Source organism: Centropristis striata, chromosome 10 (assembly GCF_030273125.1).
Source record: "Centropristis striata isolate RG_2023a ecotype Rhode Island chromosome 10, C.striata_1.0, whole genome shotgun sequence".
NCBI classification, from domain to species: Eukaryota; Metazoa; Chordata; class Actinopteri; order Perciformes; family Serranidae; genus Centropristis; species Centropristis striata.
Window position 1 is genome coordinate 15,392,968 of NC_081526.1, and position 17,959 is coordinate 15,410,926.

The window sequence follows — 17,959 nt, forward strand, 5'->3', positions numbered from 1 at the left end:
CTCTGTCTCAAGTAGAAAATGAACAGTTGAAACAGCTGTCTCAAGTACGTGAGGGTGGCTGGGTCGGACTAATCTCAGGCTTTGAAAGAAATATGAAGAAGGGTCAACTGCTCAGACATGAGAGTCTCTGGAGACAGGTTCACTAGGAAAAAACAGTTATGAGGGACAAACGCATAGTGGGTGGAACAAAGATATAAATTAGACAACAAAAGGACATTATTAAGTATAAAAAATACCTATTCTCTGTTTTGTGAGTTGATCTTGAGACAGTTGGGTTTGCTTGTATTCTGTTTTGATATAAATAAACCAGCGTGTAGTGAAGACAGCTCAAATCTCATTTGTTAGATAGATAAGATAAAACTGGTCCCTTTTCTCCAACTATTACATAATGTTACATTGATGGGGCAAATTGCCCTCGGCTGATGGTTGATGGACGGCAGTGCTCTGACTCAATCATGGACTCTTAGTCACTTAGACTTAAAAACATGGAAAACAATACTAAAGTTTCTCTTCAATTGTTTTATCTGCCTGGAACAATAAGAGCGAATGGTTTTCAGCACCTAAATTGTGTTCTAAAAAGTGAAAAAAATTGACCAAATTCCTTTTTAGTTGAGCATGTTAAACAGTGTTGCCGTATTGACTGTTTAGAGGAACTATTCAACAATATTCAGTTTTTTGACTAAATTAGTAGTTGAGCTAATTTCTACAAATTCACAGTAATACAAAAAAAAACAAAAAAAAACAACGTTTTTTTGAACATACATTGTTCCTTTTACATAAGCAAATAAATATGTCAGTTACTCAAAATATGGGCTAATATATAATAATGTGACTAATAATATTACAGAATAATGTCAGCTTGTCACTGTGTACAGTGGAGTAACAATGCCATCTGTAGTTGATCATTGGCATTTATCCTTTTCAAAAATTATTTTCGTATGTCAACCCAGCTTTCATGAATATAATCAGGGATAATCAGAAAAATTATTCCCAGACTGGGAAAATTCAAGTGAATGCCCCTTCAAGTCAAAACCACAATACTGCAAGTCTGTGAAAATTTTCCAACACGACTTGCTGAGCCACATAATGCAGAAACGTGGCTGACAGAATTAAATCCTGGGTTGAATCAAAGAAATGTTTCACTTTTTTTGTATTGCATTTAAATCTTAATTTATAACAAGGTTTTAAGTTATAACTGTACCGTCCACATTAATTCGTTAGAAAACACAACGTATTTGTAGCATGTTGTTTCCACATTATAACTTAAAACTCAGAAACACATCAATGTCGGAAAAACGACTTCCCAACTCACAAATTCGGACAATCCGAGGAGTATGTGAATGCTCCATGAACCACCAAGTAAACTATATTCAAGACAAAATACAAAACTTATTTTGAAAGGCTTTTATTCACTTTAAAAATTCACCTCCTCTTTAAAGTCTTGTCATCCATAAAAAGCATCGGGGCTCTTTGTGCAATATCTTGCAGCGATAATGTTTATCAAAGAACATTAAAAATCTCAGCTCTTATGTAAACACAAAGGAAAAGAAAAGTTAATGTGTGTGCACTTACTTTAATGAATGTCATATTTTACTTAAGAAACGAAGCAGATAATTTATTTTAAACATGTTAATCATAATTCTGATCGAAAGTGCTGCGAGGTCCAGCCAATAAATATAACATGAATCACACTACTTTTAAACAGGCACAGGATGTAACAAAATTCCAGGTTCATCTTCATCTGACACCACAGTCTGACAAAAATCAACAAAATTAGTCATATGAAATAATTAAAAGCATGTACAAAAGCGTGGGCTTCTTCTTTCTTTTTTCCTAAGCTTTCAACTGGAGAGAAATGTTCATTCTGTTGAATGAAAGCCTTACTGTAACTATCCACAATGACAAATCAAAAAACACATATCAAAGAAGATCCAGTTCACATTTAACAACTGATTATCGGAATATTGCCAGGTTGTTTTATTGTGTATCAGTCTGTGTTTCAGCAGGTAGTAAATGTAAAGATCCAGCCTGCTGGACCCGTACTGCTCTCAGTCTCTACTTTTAGCCTTCAGTGAAGAGCAGTGCTTTAGAAATGTTAACAGTCCTTCTCTCTTGGGTCACAGCCCAAGACTGGGCCCCTTCAGATGGCAACACTTTTGGGTCCCATGCAGCGTTACCCTGTGCACCTCTTGAGCTTCAGTTTATTTGGGTTTAGTAGCAGCCGTCTTTCCAGCTGCCGTCCCTCAGAGCGCTCAGGGCAGCCAGGCTCTTTGGAGGAGTCAGCAAACTGTGTACAGAAAGAAACAAGCTGATTAAATGCGTAAATTATCAACAAAAAATAAAAAATAAATGCATCATCCACCTCATGCATCATTGAGAAACCGATTTAGCTTGTCTTTAAAAAATCTGAACTTTACTATAGCACCTCCCTCAGGACAATCAGTGTAAATGTTTAAACATCTGCAACGTGTCCCAATTGAAACTGAATGTAGTTTGTTATAGTCTGCATTTATCTCGTAATTTTATGAATAATAAATTGTTTACACAAACTATTTCATAGACCTATCATATTCGAGTTCCAGACTAGGTCTATTATTTTTTATGTTTTTTAGAGTAAAATCTAAAAAACTCTTTCTCTTGAGATTTGTGTGCATGTTCTGAAATGCAAACTATATAAGTGTAAAAAATAGGCAACATCAAATTATTCAAAGGAAAAAGGGGGCCCCAGGTATATTCTTTATCTTGTTAGGGGTCTTTGGCTAAAAAAAGGTTAAGAAGACCAACGGCCCAAAATATATAATTTACTCCAATTTTGAAACCCAACAACTATCGTCTGACAATGATTTAGTTTTGGGGACAATATTTCTGGGGTTCTAGTGCAGCCAGGCCAAGACATCCTCTTCTGTGTGACATTGTTTACAGTCCAATTAGCACATCATCAATGCTTTTAGTAGATGTTATAGGTTCAGACAAAATTTTGGCCGCAGAAAAAAAAAAAAAATTGTTGAGATTACATTTCAGCCAAAATTCTGCTCTTCAAACGGACTGTTTACATAGATTCAACAGTATATGTCAGTGCTATCAAAGTCCCATTGGCTTCATATTATAGAAACTAAATTTGCCATAATGTAAAACCAAGAAAAGCAACATTCTCACATATGGGAACCTGGACACATCACTCTGAATCCAGTTTTAAAATGCATCCTGCTTCTAAGTTTTACAGTATAAACTTGTTAAACAGATAGATACGGTCACATTAAACTCACTGCTCTTACCTGCGTGTGGGTGGGGTGATTTTACTTGCACGTGGAACTCCACTTGTTCCTACAAAGGAGGCTGGGCGAGGAAGCGAGCTGCGAGTGATTGCCGGCTGGTTGGCGCCGGCTTTTAGGGGCTGTGGTACCAAGCTGTTGCTGGGTTTTAGGGGCTGTGGCAGCGCAGCACTGCTGGGGATGGAGTTCAGACTGGTGGAGGTGGACAGGGAGCAGGAGGTGGGGCCTTGCTGCACCGTGGGGCTTACGTAGGCTGTGGCTTTCAGTGTGTGTCGGGCAGTGGTGGGGAAGTTCCCCACGCTCTGGACTCGCTGAGTGAGCTGGCCTGGGGAGGGAACTGAAACCCAGAAAGAGAGCAGTTTGATGAAACTAAGTCTAACATCAGTGACAGAATTGTAATTAATGCATTTGAAATTGTCATGTCTTCAGAAAACAGCACGCAACATTCTTTATTAATAAATAATGAGCCGTGCACATCTGATTTATTCATAGATGTAAAGGAAAGATTCTTACTGGAGGACTGGAGTCGTGCGAGCCCACTGGATGAGTCAAAGCTCTGGCTGCTCCGCAGGGAGGATATTGTTGGCAGGGAGGAGGGGCCGTGGGAGGGTGGGTTGACAGGGGAAGCCAGACAAGGAATGCTGGGAACACTGGGCATGCTGGGAGCTCGGATCAGGTTGGGCATGCTTCTCCGTAGCTTGTCTATGCAGCCATATCAACAAACCAAATCAGATATTGTCGGTGTTTTCTCCATGTGGAGCTTTTGGAAGTTTTTCACTCACATTTCCAACATTAAAGTGATAATTTGAGATTTTGTGGGAAATATGAAAGTCGCTGCTTCCAGCCAGGAAATAAAAAACAAACAAGATGCAGACCATAGGCAATCTTCTCATCTAAGTCTCAGCAAGAAAGCAAATAACCAAGTTTTCCAAACATTTCTAAAACACTTCAGTGCTCAACACTAACCTAAAAAAGTGACTGCCAGGCTGGCAACCAGGCGTCAGCTTCTGCCTGCCAAAACTGATCCATGACTCAGATTCATCTGGTTCTTTGTCAGTTGAATTCATTTGCAGATTCATTTGTGATGTTGACGGGTTAGACAAACTGTACGCCCCACCGTCATAGAGCTTAATTTGTTTTGTTAGTTTGTTTTGCTTTAAAACAGATATCTGTTCACATTCAAGCTAAAGCACCAACATGCGTGCAGCATGGTTCTGATTGTAACAACAATATTTTATTATAATTTCTAATGCCCCAAATGTATTTTGCTGTCCTTTATATAAAATGTAGAGGTAGGGTTAAAACCTTTTGTTTGTTTCTACTGATAGTTTAGTTTAGGCTACACAAGTACATTTTCATAACTTTGAAGATGTTAACTTTCAAATGAAGTTTCTCAAATGTGTGTTTCTGCCTGACAGTTGCTCTCTAATGGTCTTTGACTAAACCTGACCCGACCTGGGCAAAAGTGGGTTTTAAGAGGTTCAAAAGAAAATTCAAGAACCATTACTGTTGAGCCCTACATTTGCCATAATTAAACTTTAAATGCACAGCATATGAAAGTCCTTATAGGGAGAAAAATTTAAATATGATCCTTAATATGTCAGTCAAATCAGTTTTAAACTACAGCATCGGTCAGTCATGCAATGAACAGAACAAAGTACACTGACACACTGACCTAACTGAGGATGCTTTTTAAATCCTGTAACCAAGAGCACTCTTTAAATCCTTCTTGGCATGCAGAAACTGTCTGGTCAGAAATTGGGGACGTCTTGAATGTGGATAATTCTGTCTAGATGCTGTCAGTCCGAATTAGGACATTTATATAAATTTCGCAGAACAATTTGTCTACAAAGACTGAGATTTTTAGTGGACAAGGAGTTCATTAAACACTCACCTGTGCTATTCCTGTATGCTGTGTGTGTTTCTGCAGCCAGGCTGGAGGCTCCAGAGTACTGGGAGAGTCCACTGAGTGAAAACTGAGGTGTGAGCGAGCTGCGTCTGCAGTCTCTGATACTGGAGAAGGTGTGGGAGTGGGGCAGGCCGCCCCGCTGCATAGACCCTGTGCGGAACAGTCGAGGCTGGGGAGGAGGGAGCTGGTCGTAGCCCTCGTCCTCCTCGTCCTCCTCCTCCAGGTCCATCTCGCTGCGCCTGAGGGAGTGTAAGGAAAAACTGGAGCTGCGACGGCTGGCTATGGTGTTGTGTGAGGTAGAGGCGTAGTCCTGTCGGAGACCTACAGGATGACAGATCAATGCTTTTAACTGTGAAAAAAACACGAGCTTGAACCTCTTATAGTATATGATACATCTCCTTCTGTAAGGCGCCCATCATCCATTATTCAGTTAATGAATTGGTGGACCAGACTGATACGTTTCTGCAGAAATCTCCTGCATAATTTAACAACACACATCAGGATATAACTGTCATCTCATCTTCAACTGCTCAGAGGTCAAACATTTATCTTAGTTTCAGCCATACATCAGTATTCTGTCTCTTCAGAAGGCTAGATCAGTGTTTTATAATGTCATTCACTTGTATTGTCTCAGGACTCTTCCAGACATGTTTTATAGTATGAAAAAATACTCTGCTATGATTAATATTTTGTTTAACGTGGTTTTTCCACATAAAAAGTAAAAAAGAAAACTCTAAAAGGGGGCTGGAATTCAATGCATCTCAATAAATTAGACTATCATAGAAAAGTTTATTTATGTCAGTAATTCAATTCAAAAAGTGGAAATAACACATTATATAGATCCATTACACACAGAATTAGACATTTCATGTCTTAATTTATTTAATGATTATGGATTACAGTTAATGAAGACCTAAAATTCAGTGTCAATTCTTTTAATATTACAAAAGACCAATTTTAAATGAAATGTGGGCCTCTGAAAAGTATGTCCATCTATATGCACTCAATACTTGGTTGGGGCTATTTGACTTGAACTACTGGAAATGGACTTTTCCATGATATTAATAATTTATTGAGATGAACCTGTACATGTTTGAGCCTGGGTCAGACCCAGATACAGATATGGAATCTATTGTGCACCAAATTCAGCGACTAGCAGACGTACCAGATTGCTGAGGGTAGCTAGAATCTTTTATGTTGTTTGTCAACTTGTCAGCTTGTAACTGGCAGTGGCTGACACAGTGTTAGTGGTTGTAAAACGCACAATAATATCTGCTACGATGTAACACTGTGTTGTCACTCTCTGTACTGACACTCCGCTCCGCACTAGAGGTTTCTGTTTTTTCTGGCTTTTGCATGTCAGAAAATGAATAGCTTTCATAGTTGTGATGTACCAAATCTAGCTTGTCTGACATACGATCAAATATTCACATTTTAGGGGAAATGGGAAACTGCTTCAGGAGAGGGATGTAAAAACACCTCTCTAGTGACAAACTTTGCCCGGATACAAGTCAGTAGAGTCAAGGTCAGACATTTTAGGGGAAAGAAACATTAAAAAAAAAAACATTTTTGAGTTGAAGTGGGTCTTAAAGATAAAAAAACACCCAAAAGAGTATAGAGAAAAGTTTAAAATCACAAAAGAAGCACAAAAGAATACAATCAAAGTATTTTCATCAAGAGGTAACTGTGAATTTAATAAACACAAGATTGTGACAAACTAAACCTCTTGGAGGACTTGAAGTCTAAAGTAACACTTAGACCACAATAAGAAACATTGTTATGAAGGTGATTCATATTAGTAACTTGTAGAGGTTCACATTTATACTGCAAGCAACATTTATACTTCAGGTCCTTTTTCATGAAGTTATATTTGGTTTTCTGTAGTTGTAGTTGCACCTACAGGACATTTAGCTAGTCAATAGATAGAGAGATACTCACTCTCCTCCTGGAGTCGTGCCATGACCTCCACGTCTGTCATGTCCTGCAGTTTGTAGCTCATAGAGATGGAGTCATCCTCCAGCTCTGACACTCCCACCTCACTGTCCAGGGAAGACTGGGGACTGATTGCTGCATGTCTGCGACCCATGTCTTAAAAAACACACAGGAATATGCTTGAATCATTGAGGTCACATAAGAACATTGCTCAGTTTTTGCTTATGTTGGGCCGGAAGGCTGTTATGACCGATTGGGTAGGAGATGAACCTCCTTCAATACATCTCTGGAAGTCCTTGTTATCAGACTATATTTCTTTGGAAAGACTAAGATTTTGTATTAATGATAAGAAGGATCTCTTTACAGTAAAGTTTGGCAAAGTGTTGGACTATCTTGGAACTCCGAGTGCAACTGCCTGAAATGAAAGACCTAATAAGGACTTTTGAGATCATTGCTGTGGACGTTTTTAGGATTTGCTACATATTTTATACTATCTGTATGTCTACTGTGCTGGACTGTTATATTTTTTAAAAATTTTAATAAAAAGAATGACAGGAGAGAAACGGCTATATCACCTAAACATGTCATGTGATTGGTTTTAACGCAATGCATTCCATACAGGCGCTCAGAGAAGACGTCTCCGTAACAAATGTGATGTTTAAGTGCTTATAATGACCACAGATGGATGGTGACTCACACCAGATGAAACATGAATGACAGAGCAGAGCGGACACGCTGTCACTGAGGTCTTACTGTGGAGAGCAGAGTTTGTTAGGAAGGTGGGCGCTCTGTCACCGAGGCTGCAGCTGGGCCTGAGTGGGAGAGTCGGCTGGAGGAAAGACTGAGCAGGTGATGGCAACGGAGCTTTGAACAAGAGAGAGAAGAGAACGAAGATTCAATCACAGATCAGCAGCCTTCACATGCAAATCAAAGCTCAACCTGAACCCACTGACATTTGAGTTAATATGAAATATGGATGAGCAGGCTTCTGGGGGAGTTTGAGCTTTCTTGTCTCCATCTGTCCGTGGCAATGATCTGATAATCTCTTCCCTGGAGTCTGTTGTAATCTGATTGTAAATTGCAAGTAACAGGTTGTTTAAGAATCTGGGTTATGTTTATGCAGCAAGCTCCAAAACTAGTTTTGGAAGCAACAAATGCTTTTGGCTCGGTGTTCTTATTAATTTGGATTTGAAAGGGAGCAGTGAGGAAAGAGTTGGTTTTTCATTTGAGCAAAGAAATTCATTGTTTTAGGCCAAAAAGTAAAAAAATAATTTGCATTTATTTGCACATTCTGTGAGTATTTCTGTTATTTTGTTATTTTGTTAAGTTGTTAGATTTTGGAATGAGGGCAGCTGTGGCCCGAAGGTTAGAAAAGCAGGCTTCACTCTCCACACTGGCAGAATAAAACTGGATGAGGAGAATGGAAAATAAACTGTGCTGTTCAGAGGCCAAAATATCAGACTCTGGGTAGCTTTAATGTGTGATTGAAGAAGGTCACAGTATTTGGTGAAAACTACCCAGGTTACATAAAAAACATTATTACTAGTGGTTTAATGTAAACCTTAGATATAAATGTACAGTGAAATATGAACCGTATTCTACTGTATTGATGTCAAAAACATGTTTGAAAAATATGTTTTTATTGTAAATTCACACTGAAATGTTTTACAGTGTACTGTAAATATTCAGTAATTAGTGAACAGTATTGTGCTGTAAATTTACAAGAATACAAAAATATAATGGAAATTAATTTCTAGTTATGAACTCTATTTTTAATATACAGTAAGGAACTAAGAACAAACAAACAGTACATTGCAGGCAAAGCTGCTGCCAGTTAACAACTGTAAATGCACACTGAAAAGTATTTTGGTTCTCATTAGCAGTTTTCCTTAAAGAATGCACATAGAAATTATATCTGCAATATATAATTTCTATGAACATTCTTTAGGGGAACCTTTTTTATCTTCTCTTCTCTCCTCTTTTTCATATCCATCCACCATATATACTTCACTGAAGACTGATGGCTACTAACATTGTCTACAATACTACTAACAATCTTGTTAGTAGCCATATTATTTCTTGAGGAACTTTTTGTTAACTGGCCTGTATTATTGTTCCTGTCCTTGTACTGTTTGTTATTGTTTTGTCCTTTTTTTGTCTTGGGATTATGTGACCATTATAAAAAAATAGCAAAAAAGAATGAATATAAAGAAAGAAAGAAATTAAAAAATAAAAACAAAAATATTGATAGAAAAGGTGTATACTGTAGCTTAAGCTTGGATGAAACGGTTAGCAGTTTCACACAGTAATTAATTTATTGGGCGTTAGAGTGACTCATCGTTATCAGGAGTTAAATGCATGATGTTTTTGTTACCTTGGGACTCGGTTAGTGCAGCAGGTTTAGAGTAAGGCAGGACGGGGCAGCTGAGCGTGGACAGCCCCTCTATGCAGCTGTACGGACGTACAGAGGAGACTCCTCGCCACCGCTTAGCTGGACACAAGATCGTAGTGAAGGACATGTTAGTTTGATTGCTTTCCCATAAAACACACAAACAAACAACCCCACACACATGAACTACATTGATTATATTCTAAAACACCCTGGCCAAATGTTAATCTGCTCTTTACAGATCAGTATTGATGTTTTAAATGATTTGGTCATCGCTCAGGCAGAACAGGCTGATACAGTAAGACGAGGTTTAGCTTACCACTGCGGCTTATTGAGCTAAACTACAGATTTTTTTGGAAGGATAATCAGGGATTGTGCATGTAGGCTACATCCCATTCCCAAAGTCAGAATTAGATCTACTATGGTCTACTTTGGGGTTTGGAGGTTACAGTCATACTGCTTAAAATGGGGTTTTCCTGCTGTATGATTTTAAATGGCACAACATAAAATATACTTTATTAAACATTTACACATTATAACACATGGCTTTAATAATGATTTAAAATTATTAATTAAGTTTAGAGGTCAGTAGTAGATCTCAGTGTGTTAGGATTTGTCTATTAGCTCAAAGAGACACATTGCCCTTATGAATGGCTTACAGGAGTACTTCATCCTTAAAATGACCATTTCTTCATCAATTATTGACCCACTGTTATTTCGAATCTGTGAAGAAATCTTGCTTGTCTCCTCAGTGTGGAGAAAACAGGTTTTTATTCATTAACTGAAGTAAATGGTTGCAGCATTTATCCAGTCGAACACACACATTTTCGCTAAAATATTACTTTTTGAAACACTTTTGATACTTCTAACTCACATCCAGATGAGTAGCGCGCCTGTGCAAGTGTGAAACTGTTTATGCGGAAGTGCTAATGGTACGATTTAAGCAAAAATGCATATGTTAAATGAGACTTGGATCATACTGCACGTGCTGTGTTAGAGTTTGTAACTGGATGTTTTGCTGTTGTTAAACAGCTTTAATTATGGATTTCTGCAGTTTTCCAACTCTGTTCATCGTAGAGGCATGCAAGAACATAGTGAAACGTATTTCAGACTTTTACAATAAGTTTGAAATGATAAAATATCTACATTCGATAGTATCCAAAGTATAGAAGAAAATAAAAAAACAGATCTAGAATCAGATTTTCAACCCAAAGGCAGCACAGATGAAACAACAGGGAAGAAAATAAACTGTATGTTGGTACATTTTCAGTGTACCAACACAGTGTGCAGGTTGTTAATAAAAATTGTGACTTTTTGTTCTTTTTGGTATCGAAAGAGGAATTGAGTATCATTCTTTAATACTAGTATTTTATTCAAGTTTGATATTTTGGTATCATGACAACCTTTAAAAAGTTTTCTGTCATTAATATTGTTTTTATTTATCCCTTTATTGCATTGTTGTTTTAATGTGTTTGTTATTGCTGAGAATGTAAGGGCACTTTGTTGTAAATTTTCTTTTTAGTGGTAACCTTTTTCCATGAAATGATTGTGACAATGTGATTTATTATTGACAGACAGAGTGTATATCTTCTCACAACTTTATTAATCAATCTCTTGGAGGATTGTGTCTGAAAAGAATTCAAGAATTTACGGGAACACAAGCTGAGTAATTAATAAGTAAATAGCCACTTTAAAAATAAAGTACTACTTCAATAATTATCTATTAAGCCTCAATAAAATACAATTACTTTAAACTCTTAAACTCTAAAGTATCCCTCATTAGAAAGTGGTACCCTCCATTCTCACTAATCCTTGCTGGCGAGCAGTGAGTAAATGCAGCTCTGAATGACATGACTGATGTTAGAAGATGGTTGTTCAGAGTGTAAACACTGAGTTTGCCGCTGCTGATTGGTAGTCAGAGAGGCACACACCTGACAGAGTGCAGCATTTGGCATTCCTGACACAATTAGGCTCAACCGCTACTGGATAAAACTAGCATTCACAGCAAGTTACACAAACAACAGCTACTGGAGCTCTGAGACAAGGATGTATTCATGACCCAGAGGAGGAGAGCCAACCTTCCCTGAATACAGCTTTTAAAAGGAAGAAGAGGGACCTTGAACCCTGCAAACACACACTAATGAACATCCAAACAAACACTAACAAATCAGCATTATTGATGCACAACAAACCCACAATGTTAGGACTCTTTTTTAAATATTAAAATCAAAGCACACAGAGTATATATATTCATGCATGCAACAGTACAAGAGTCTCTTGTGCATGCTGTTTGAGTACTGAGCAGAAATCTGCTTCAAAAACCCAGTTAATGCAAGCATGGTTTCTATGGCAACCATATCCCCGTGCACGGCTGTAAAGCACCAAATCTCATAAAAACTGTGTCAAGCAGCAAATGTCACGTAGTAGCACACAAGTGTCCTGGTTGAGAAGGGCTTTACAAGTATCCTGGTTGTGAGTTAGTGTGTATAATAAAACATTTTTGTTGCAGAAATCCCCAATACTCTGAGAAAACGGAATCTAAATGTCGTATCCAGGTCAGCTGTGAATGCAGGTGCGTCCTCAGCTTGTTATTTTTAGTCAAAACACAACAAAATATGATGATAAATTATGTAGCAATTGTCCACATGCTGAAATTTAAAAAAAAATGCTGAGGTGACTCTGTTGGTACGGAGATGACAAATCTGTGTAATGTGGACAAGTCAGAAGCCCTTTTCATACTGCATTTCTGCAAAAGTGCCACAAAAGTGCCACAAACGTGCCACAAAAGTGCCGTAACAATATCTGCCGTCATTTTGCGAGAGGACATTCATACTGATTCTGCAATGGTTTAATATTGGCGTCCATTCACATTTCAATGCGACATTGAAACATGTGGGAGTAGACAGTAGTGTCTTGAAACAGAGCGGCAGCAAATATGTGTACAATAAGCGTTGGCGGCAAGCACGTTCAAAACAATGATGGCAAAAGAATTGCACGTTGTGTGTTTGTTGCTGTAGAAATTCTACAGACTCAAGCAAAGTTGTTCTGCATTTTGTTTAACATGATAACTCAAGTGAGAGGTGTCTTTCTAATGATACGTTCCACTTCTTTTGTTATTACCCGAGTGTTGGTCACACAAATATTATACATCACATATTTTCACATTGATCCCTGGCGCGATCAAAAACGTCACAGAAGCGTAAATATCGCAGTTTGAAACAGCAGTCTGAAAGGGGCTAATGTGTCATAAAAGCCCCACCCCCCATCCAGACATACACTTGTGCACGCATTTGTGGTGGCATTCATTAAATAACAATTCTGATTTATTTAATGGTGCACATTAGTAGAAGAGAACTCGTTCAAACTTAATAAAACTTTTAAGAACGTCCTCTCATTTTTAAGTCTCTGTAATGTATAAGGCACTAATTTCTGGGGAAATAATAAGATGACAGACATCCTTTTAATTTTAATGGTGGATATATTGTATATTGATATATTAATACATTGCCCTTGTGGTGGGTTTTGTGCAACATACGATTTGAGTAGTTTGGATGACTTGTGCTGACGATATCATCATCCACCGTGATTTTTCACTGTGGACATTGGCCAATTTGGTAATAATGGCCCAACCCTAGAAACAAACCTTCCTTCTTTTATAGTATCCTTGGAGCTTTCTAGTCTTTATGCTAAGCTAAGCTAATGGGCTGCAGGCTTCAGCTCTATCATGAAAGCAAGAAAGGCAAGAACGAAAGCATATTTTCTAAAATGCATATATTTAACAGGTACGTAGAACCACTTGTTGGTGATGCAGTGTAATGGTGATACCTTGACTGCAGCTTTATAATCCCCTTTGCTCTGTTTTCCACTTAACAGTGTAATACCGTCGAGCAGCACAGCATGACTTCCTCCAAATGGAATTGTGTTTTTTTCTATGTCAGCAGCAGAGTATCAAATCCCTTAAAGTGATCTTAATTGTTCTCCAGAGATCCTGAAATGTGTAAATGGGAGTCCTTCCAACTACCGCAGAAAATAATCATTCAGTGGGAAGTTGGCTGAGGTGCTTAAAAACCCATAAATTTAAAGAGAGTGAGTTAAACGGTCGAATGGTGAGAAACGATTGTGCGGAGAAACGCTCCCACGGCTCAGAAACCGCTGCTGAAATCCTGCTGCACATGGAGACATTTTGTGGACACGGCTTATGATCACATGTCCGCAGCTAAAGAGACAGATGTCCAGATGTGGCAGCAGATAAAAGCTGTTTAATCTGAGTGGTAAATACACGGTACCTTGGTCCAGTCTGTGACACAGGGTCATCCTGGCCAGCTCCACTTCGGGCCCTGGGTGGTCCAGTACCTGCCTGCACCACTGGAGAGGGCTGAGGAGACTCTCACCGTGCAGCTTGGCTTTGGGACTCACGTACAGCCTGCAACAAACAACACAAATTAGTCCTGACATCTATATTGTTACAGTCAGTAAGAACAGCAGGTAAATAAGCTGGAGGCTGCTTTCCAGTATATCTCAGAGCTCTGGAGGAACAAGTTTTACAGTGGCAATATTTCTCACATAAAAGAAAAGCCTGACTTTGCAGCAGTAAACCTGCTGTGGTTGTGTAAAGGGAGTGATTTTCATGAAAATCCAAATGCCAATCCACCCTAAAAGTTCAAAATTCCCACAAAGAGCTGTTGCCATTTTACTAGCGGCAACATAAGCTGTGAAACCAACATGCAGCGTCTAATAAAATTTCATGTGTTGACAGCTTTACTTGGTGCAGTGATGTATAGGATGTGAGTACGTGACTGCTACAGGGAGACACAGGATGATTAAATATCTCCTTACAGTGGGTGGTGGAGACATGCAGCACTGAAACGATCTGTCAATCAATGCATGACACAATCAAGGCAGGATTAACCAGCAACTGTTTGGATTAATTATTTAGTCATTAGTAACCAAAACTGACACATATTCTCTGATTTAGCTTTAAAAATTTGAAAATTTGCTGTTTTTCTTTGCCAAAAATGAAGTTATGATTTGAAAAATGAGTTTGAAGAGGCCACCTTGGCATTATAAAAGACAATTTTCACTATTTCCTGACATTTTATACACCAAATTATAGAACTAATTGAGAAAATAATCTATTGAAAATGACAATTTGGCCGATAGCCCATAATGAAGTTTTGTTTATTTGTTTTTATTGCTATCTATTATCCGCTTTGTGCCAGGGAAGCAAAGAAACCTTATTATAGAAAATAACTGAACTGTTTTAAAGGTCTGTTTTTGTCCAAGAATGATCTGCAGATAAGCAACATAATATATACCCAGCGCAAAACTGATGCGACACATCAGATAAACACCAGCCACTGTTAAATGATAAATGTCGTGTTATTTGTCATACTGACTAACTCGCTGTCAGCAAGGCAAATGTTGGCTGGTACCAGAGGCGGACTCAGGCTGTCTGAGGAGCAGGGGCAAAAAGAAGAAGAAAAAGGGCGCCAATGCAGAAAGTTTTCTAGCATGTCAGGCCTGTATGTCACTGCATAATGTTTTCTCAATTTTAAGGGCACCCCAGAGGGCATTTTTTTTTCAATTAAGGGCGGAAAATAATGCACTGCATCTCATGTTTGGTGGGAAGGCACCATAAAAGCCACTTGTGTTTTCGGCACTGCTTTTTATGACTATATGGGCATCCAGAGGGAACTTTTTCTGCATTTTTTCCACAAACATGGGCACAACAAGGGGCACCCTGTCCCCAGTTAATTTAATCCCTACTGAAAATCAAGACAGGAAACTTAAGAAAGAGTTTATAACCTGGAAATTGGACCACCATTTTATTGGTTGCTTGCTATCAGCGGAACAAATCTGACTACAGAATAAAGAGGGTAAAACAAACTACCTGTCTCTGAGTTTAGCTAATAATAACAAGATTATAAAATAAATCAATAGCTTAAATATATAGCTGTGTGTGCCTTTGCTGCTAGAGAGCGATAGAGTCCTGAAAATGAAATAAACGGGGTTGTAAAAAACCCCTGATGTGTCACCTCTGTGTCCAAGCAAAACAATATGAACCCAGCAGAGCTGACTTTTTATTCAGCAACTAGGCCACGGCGTTGCACTGACATGCAGGTCATTTAGTCGTGTTAAATGGAGTGAAAATACGCTGGTGCCACATTCAGCTGTGTGCTACATTTTCCACATCATCTCACTAGATACATAAAGCTGGAAACGGTTCAGTAGTCAGCATGTCAGTGTGTGAGCTACCTAAGTCAGCAGATACAGCGCTTCAAAGTAGTTCAGCCCGGGGCTGAACACTCCACACAAAGCCGAGCTGTTTGATCACAGGCTGAAGGGGGTCATTGTTTCTAATTTCATCTCACTGCTGTCTTACTCTGAAAAGATACCCATGCTGCATGCACAGTGCATTCTGGGAGTGAGTCAAATATATTTTTGGTCTTTTTCCTCCTGTAAAAAAAAGTCATGGTGCCTGCAAGTCTATTCCACCAGGAGAGAAATCAATACTGTAATCAATAAGGATACATAGCAGGGTAGAATTACACACGATGACACAAAAATGTGGCTAGTTGACAATCCTGTGGCCTGTTAAGCATCTATTAGAGTCAAATCAACACAAGCACTGATTTCCCCAACCCACATATATATGAGTGCAATAGAGTGGTTGATATAAACAGAGGGGTTACCAGCTATCAGGCTCTCCAACAGGGAGCACGGTGTCCAGGTCCAACATATCAACCTCATCCAAAACAGTTGTGGCTCCAGCGGCGACGCTGTCCTCCCCAGCGGCGTCAGGAGACACCGAGCTCGGCTGAAAATACGCGAACGGCTCCTCTGTGGAGCCTCGGGGTCCGGGGGTGCACGAATGCGACTGTGTGGGGCTCGAAATGCCATATTTGGTGGAGAAATTGTCACCCAGACACGCCGTACCCCCGTGCAGACACGACAACGAGGTCTGGAGATGAGGGCCGATGGAGCAATTGTTTACAGCGTTAGCTCTAGTCCGCAATTGTTCGTTTTGCTTCTCCAATTTTCGCACTAATTCCTGCAGCTTTAACACCTCCAGCTCCGCGTTGGTGATTTTATTGTTGCCATTGACGTCTGCCATCATCTGGGGGTTCAACACCTCTGCTTCCATTTGGTAAAAAGCACATTGAGAGAGGCAGAGAAAAGCACGGCCTGCCTGCCTGCAGAGGGTCCTATTCAATTCAGAGAGGGTGTCCAGATTCCCCCGTTTAAAGCTGCTACACACACACACTCACACACACTCACACTACACACACTGATGCTGCTGCTGCTGCTGCTGGGATGATTGCACAGCCGCCATCTGATTGGTCAGCAGCTTGGAGTTCAACTCCCATCACACCACTGCTGAGGAAGTATTTATTATGGACACATCCACATGAAGAAATCCAGCAACATGAAATCTACGCTTAGAGATTTTTCTTAAAGGGAAGCCCTAAACCTTTTAAAATAAAATGCACTTAAACATTATAGCATAATATAAGAATGTTATTTACAAATAATCAAAGTACTTAATTTAATTTAATATATTTATTTTTTGGTCTTTTTTGTCTGTACGCATTTTATTAGTTTATATTTCTATTCATTTCATGTATAATGCAAATCTTAAAGCAACTTTGTTTTCACATGTTTTTTTTTTTTTGCAAATAAAAATATGGATGCACCTAGTTCATTTAAAGAGTATTTGGTCCCCCATGGGTAGGTAGGCCAGATTAACACTTTGCTGTACCCTGGGCCACAATATTCAAGGGCCCCATCATCACGACCCCAGAATCATGGCAAAATACAGAATAAATTACAGTAATATACAGTTAATATACTCAATACATCAATAACTAACTGTCATTAAGTGCATTTTCATGTACCAATGTGCAAACGCTCATAGAACTACAAATGCACCACTATGTCCTCTTGTCAAGGCCACTCACTCACATATGGTGTATATAGATAATGATGATGATCATGATCACGATAACAACAACAATAATAATAATAATAATAATAATACATTTTATTTGGAAGGTGCCTTTCTTGGCACTCAAGGACACTGTACAAAATGATAGAAAAAGATAGGGAAGGAAGTGTCCTCAATTTTGACAAAAAAAATCCAATATTTATTAAACAACACCTATTCCCAGCAGCATAAATGTATTGAACTGATAGAGCCATCACAGAGGAAGACAAGACACACACAGAAAAATCAAGAATCTAGAATCAAGTAGCATTTTGGTCCTCAGCTCATTTTAAACAGAAATCACCCTGTAACCTCTAAATTAATTTTTGAGTAACGGCTCCGATGGACAGTTGAACATATAAGCGAGAGATAAACAGATATTTTGCTTGTGCCCACACTGCCCTGGGCCCTTTAGAGGTCGTGGGCCCCTGGGCAATTGCCCAGTTGCCCATATGGTTAATCCGGCCTTGGCT

At 38.9% G+C, this 17,959-nt stretch overlaps 1 protein-coding gene across 2 annotated transcripts; it reads right to left on the bottom strand.

The window, feature by feature from the left end:
• Positions 1-1,275: 1,275 nt before the first annotated feature.
• On the bottom strand, positions 1,276-16,764 carry slain1a (SLAIN motif family, member 1a). 2 transcript variants are annotated; one of them, XM_059343515.1, is made up of 9 exons: positions 16,195-16,764; positions 13,789-13,925; positions 9,488-9,604; positions 7,867-7,977; positions 7,120-7,269; positions 5,167-5,502; positions 3,786-3,974; positions 3,276-3,609; positions 1,276-2,287 (listed from the first exon to the last, which is right to left on the bottom strand). In XM_059343515.1, exons 1-9 carry the CDS (start codon positions 16,644-16,646, stop codon positions 2,212-2,214), a joined length of 1,902 nt encoding a protein of 633 aa, XP_059199498.1. In that variant the 5' UTR covers positions 16,647-16,764; the 3' UTR covers positions 1,276-2,211. The 2 variants fall into 2 exon arrangements, with proteins under 2 accessions (XP_059199498.1, XP_059199499.1); XM_059343516.1 differs by lacking the exon at positions 9,488-9,604 and having other exon boundaries at positions 1,277-2,287.
• Positions 16,765-17,959: the final 1,195 nt, after the last annotated feature.

Coding starts and splice junctions, on each gene's coding strand:
- slain1a (XM_059343515.1), bottom strand. CDS start 16,646: ATGGAAGCAGAGGTGTTGAACCCCCAGATGATGGCAGACGTCAATGGC. Junction 7,978..9,487: donor TGCACTAACCGAGTCCCAAG/GTAACAAAAACA, acceptor TCTTGTTCAAAG/CTCCGTTGCCATCACCTGCT. Junction 3,610..3,785: donor CGCACGACTCCAGTCCTCCA/GTAAGAATCTTT, acceptor TCTGGGTTTCAG/TTCCCTCCCCAGGCCAGCTC.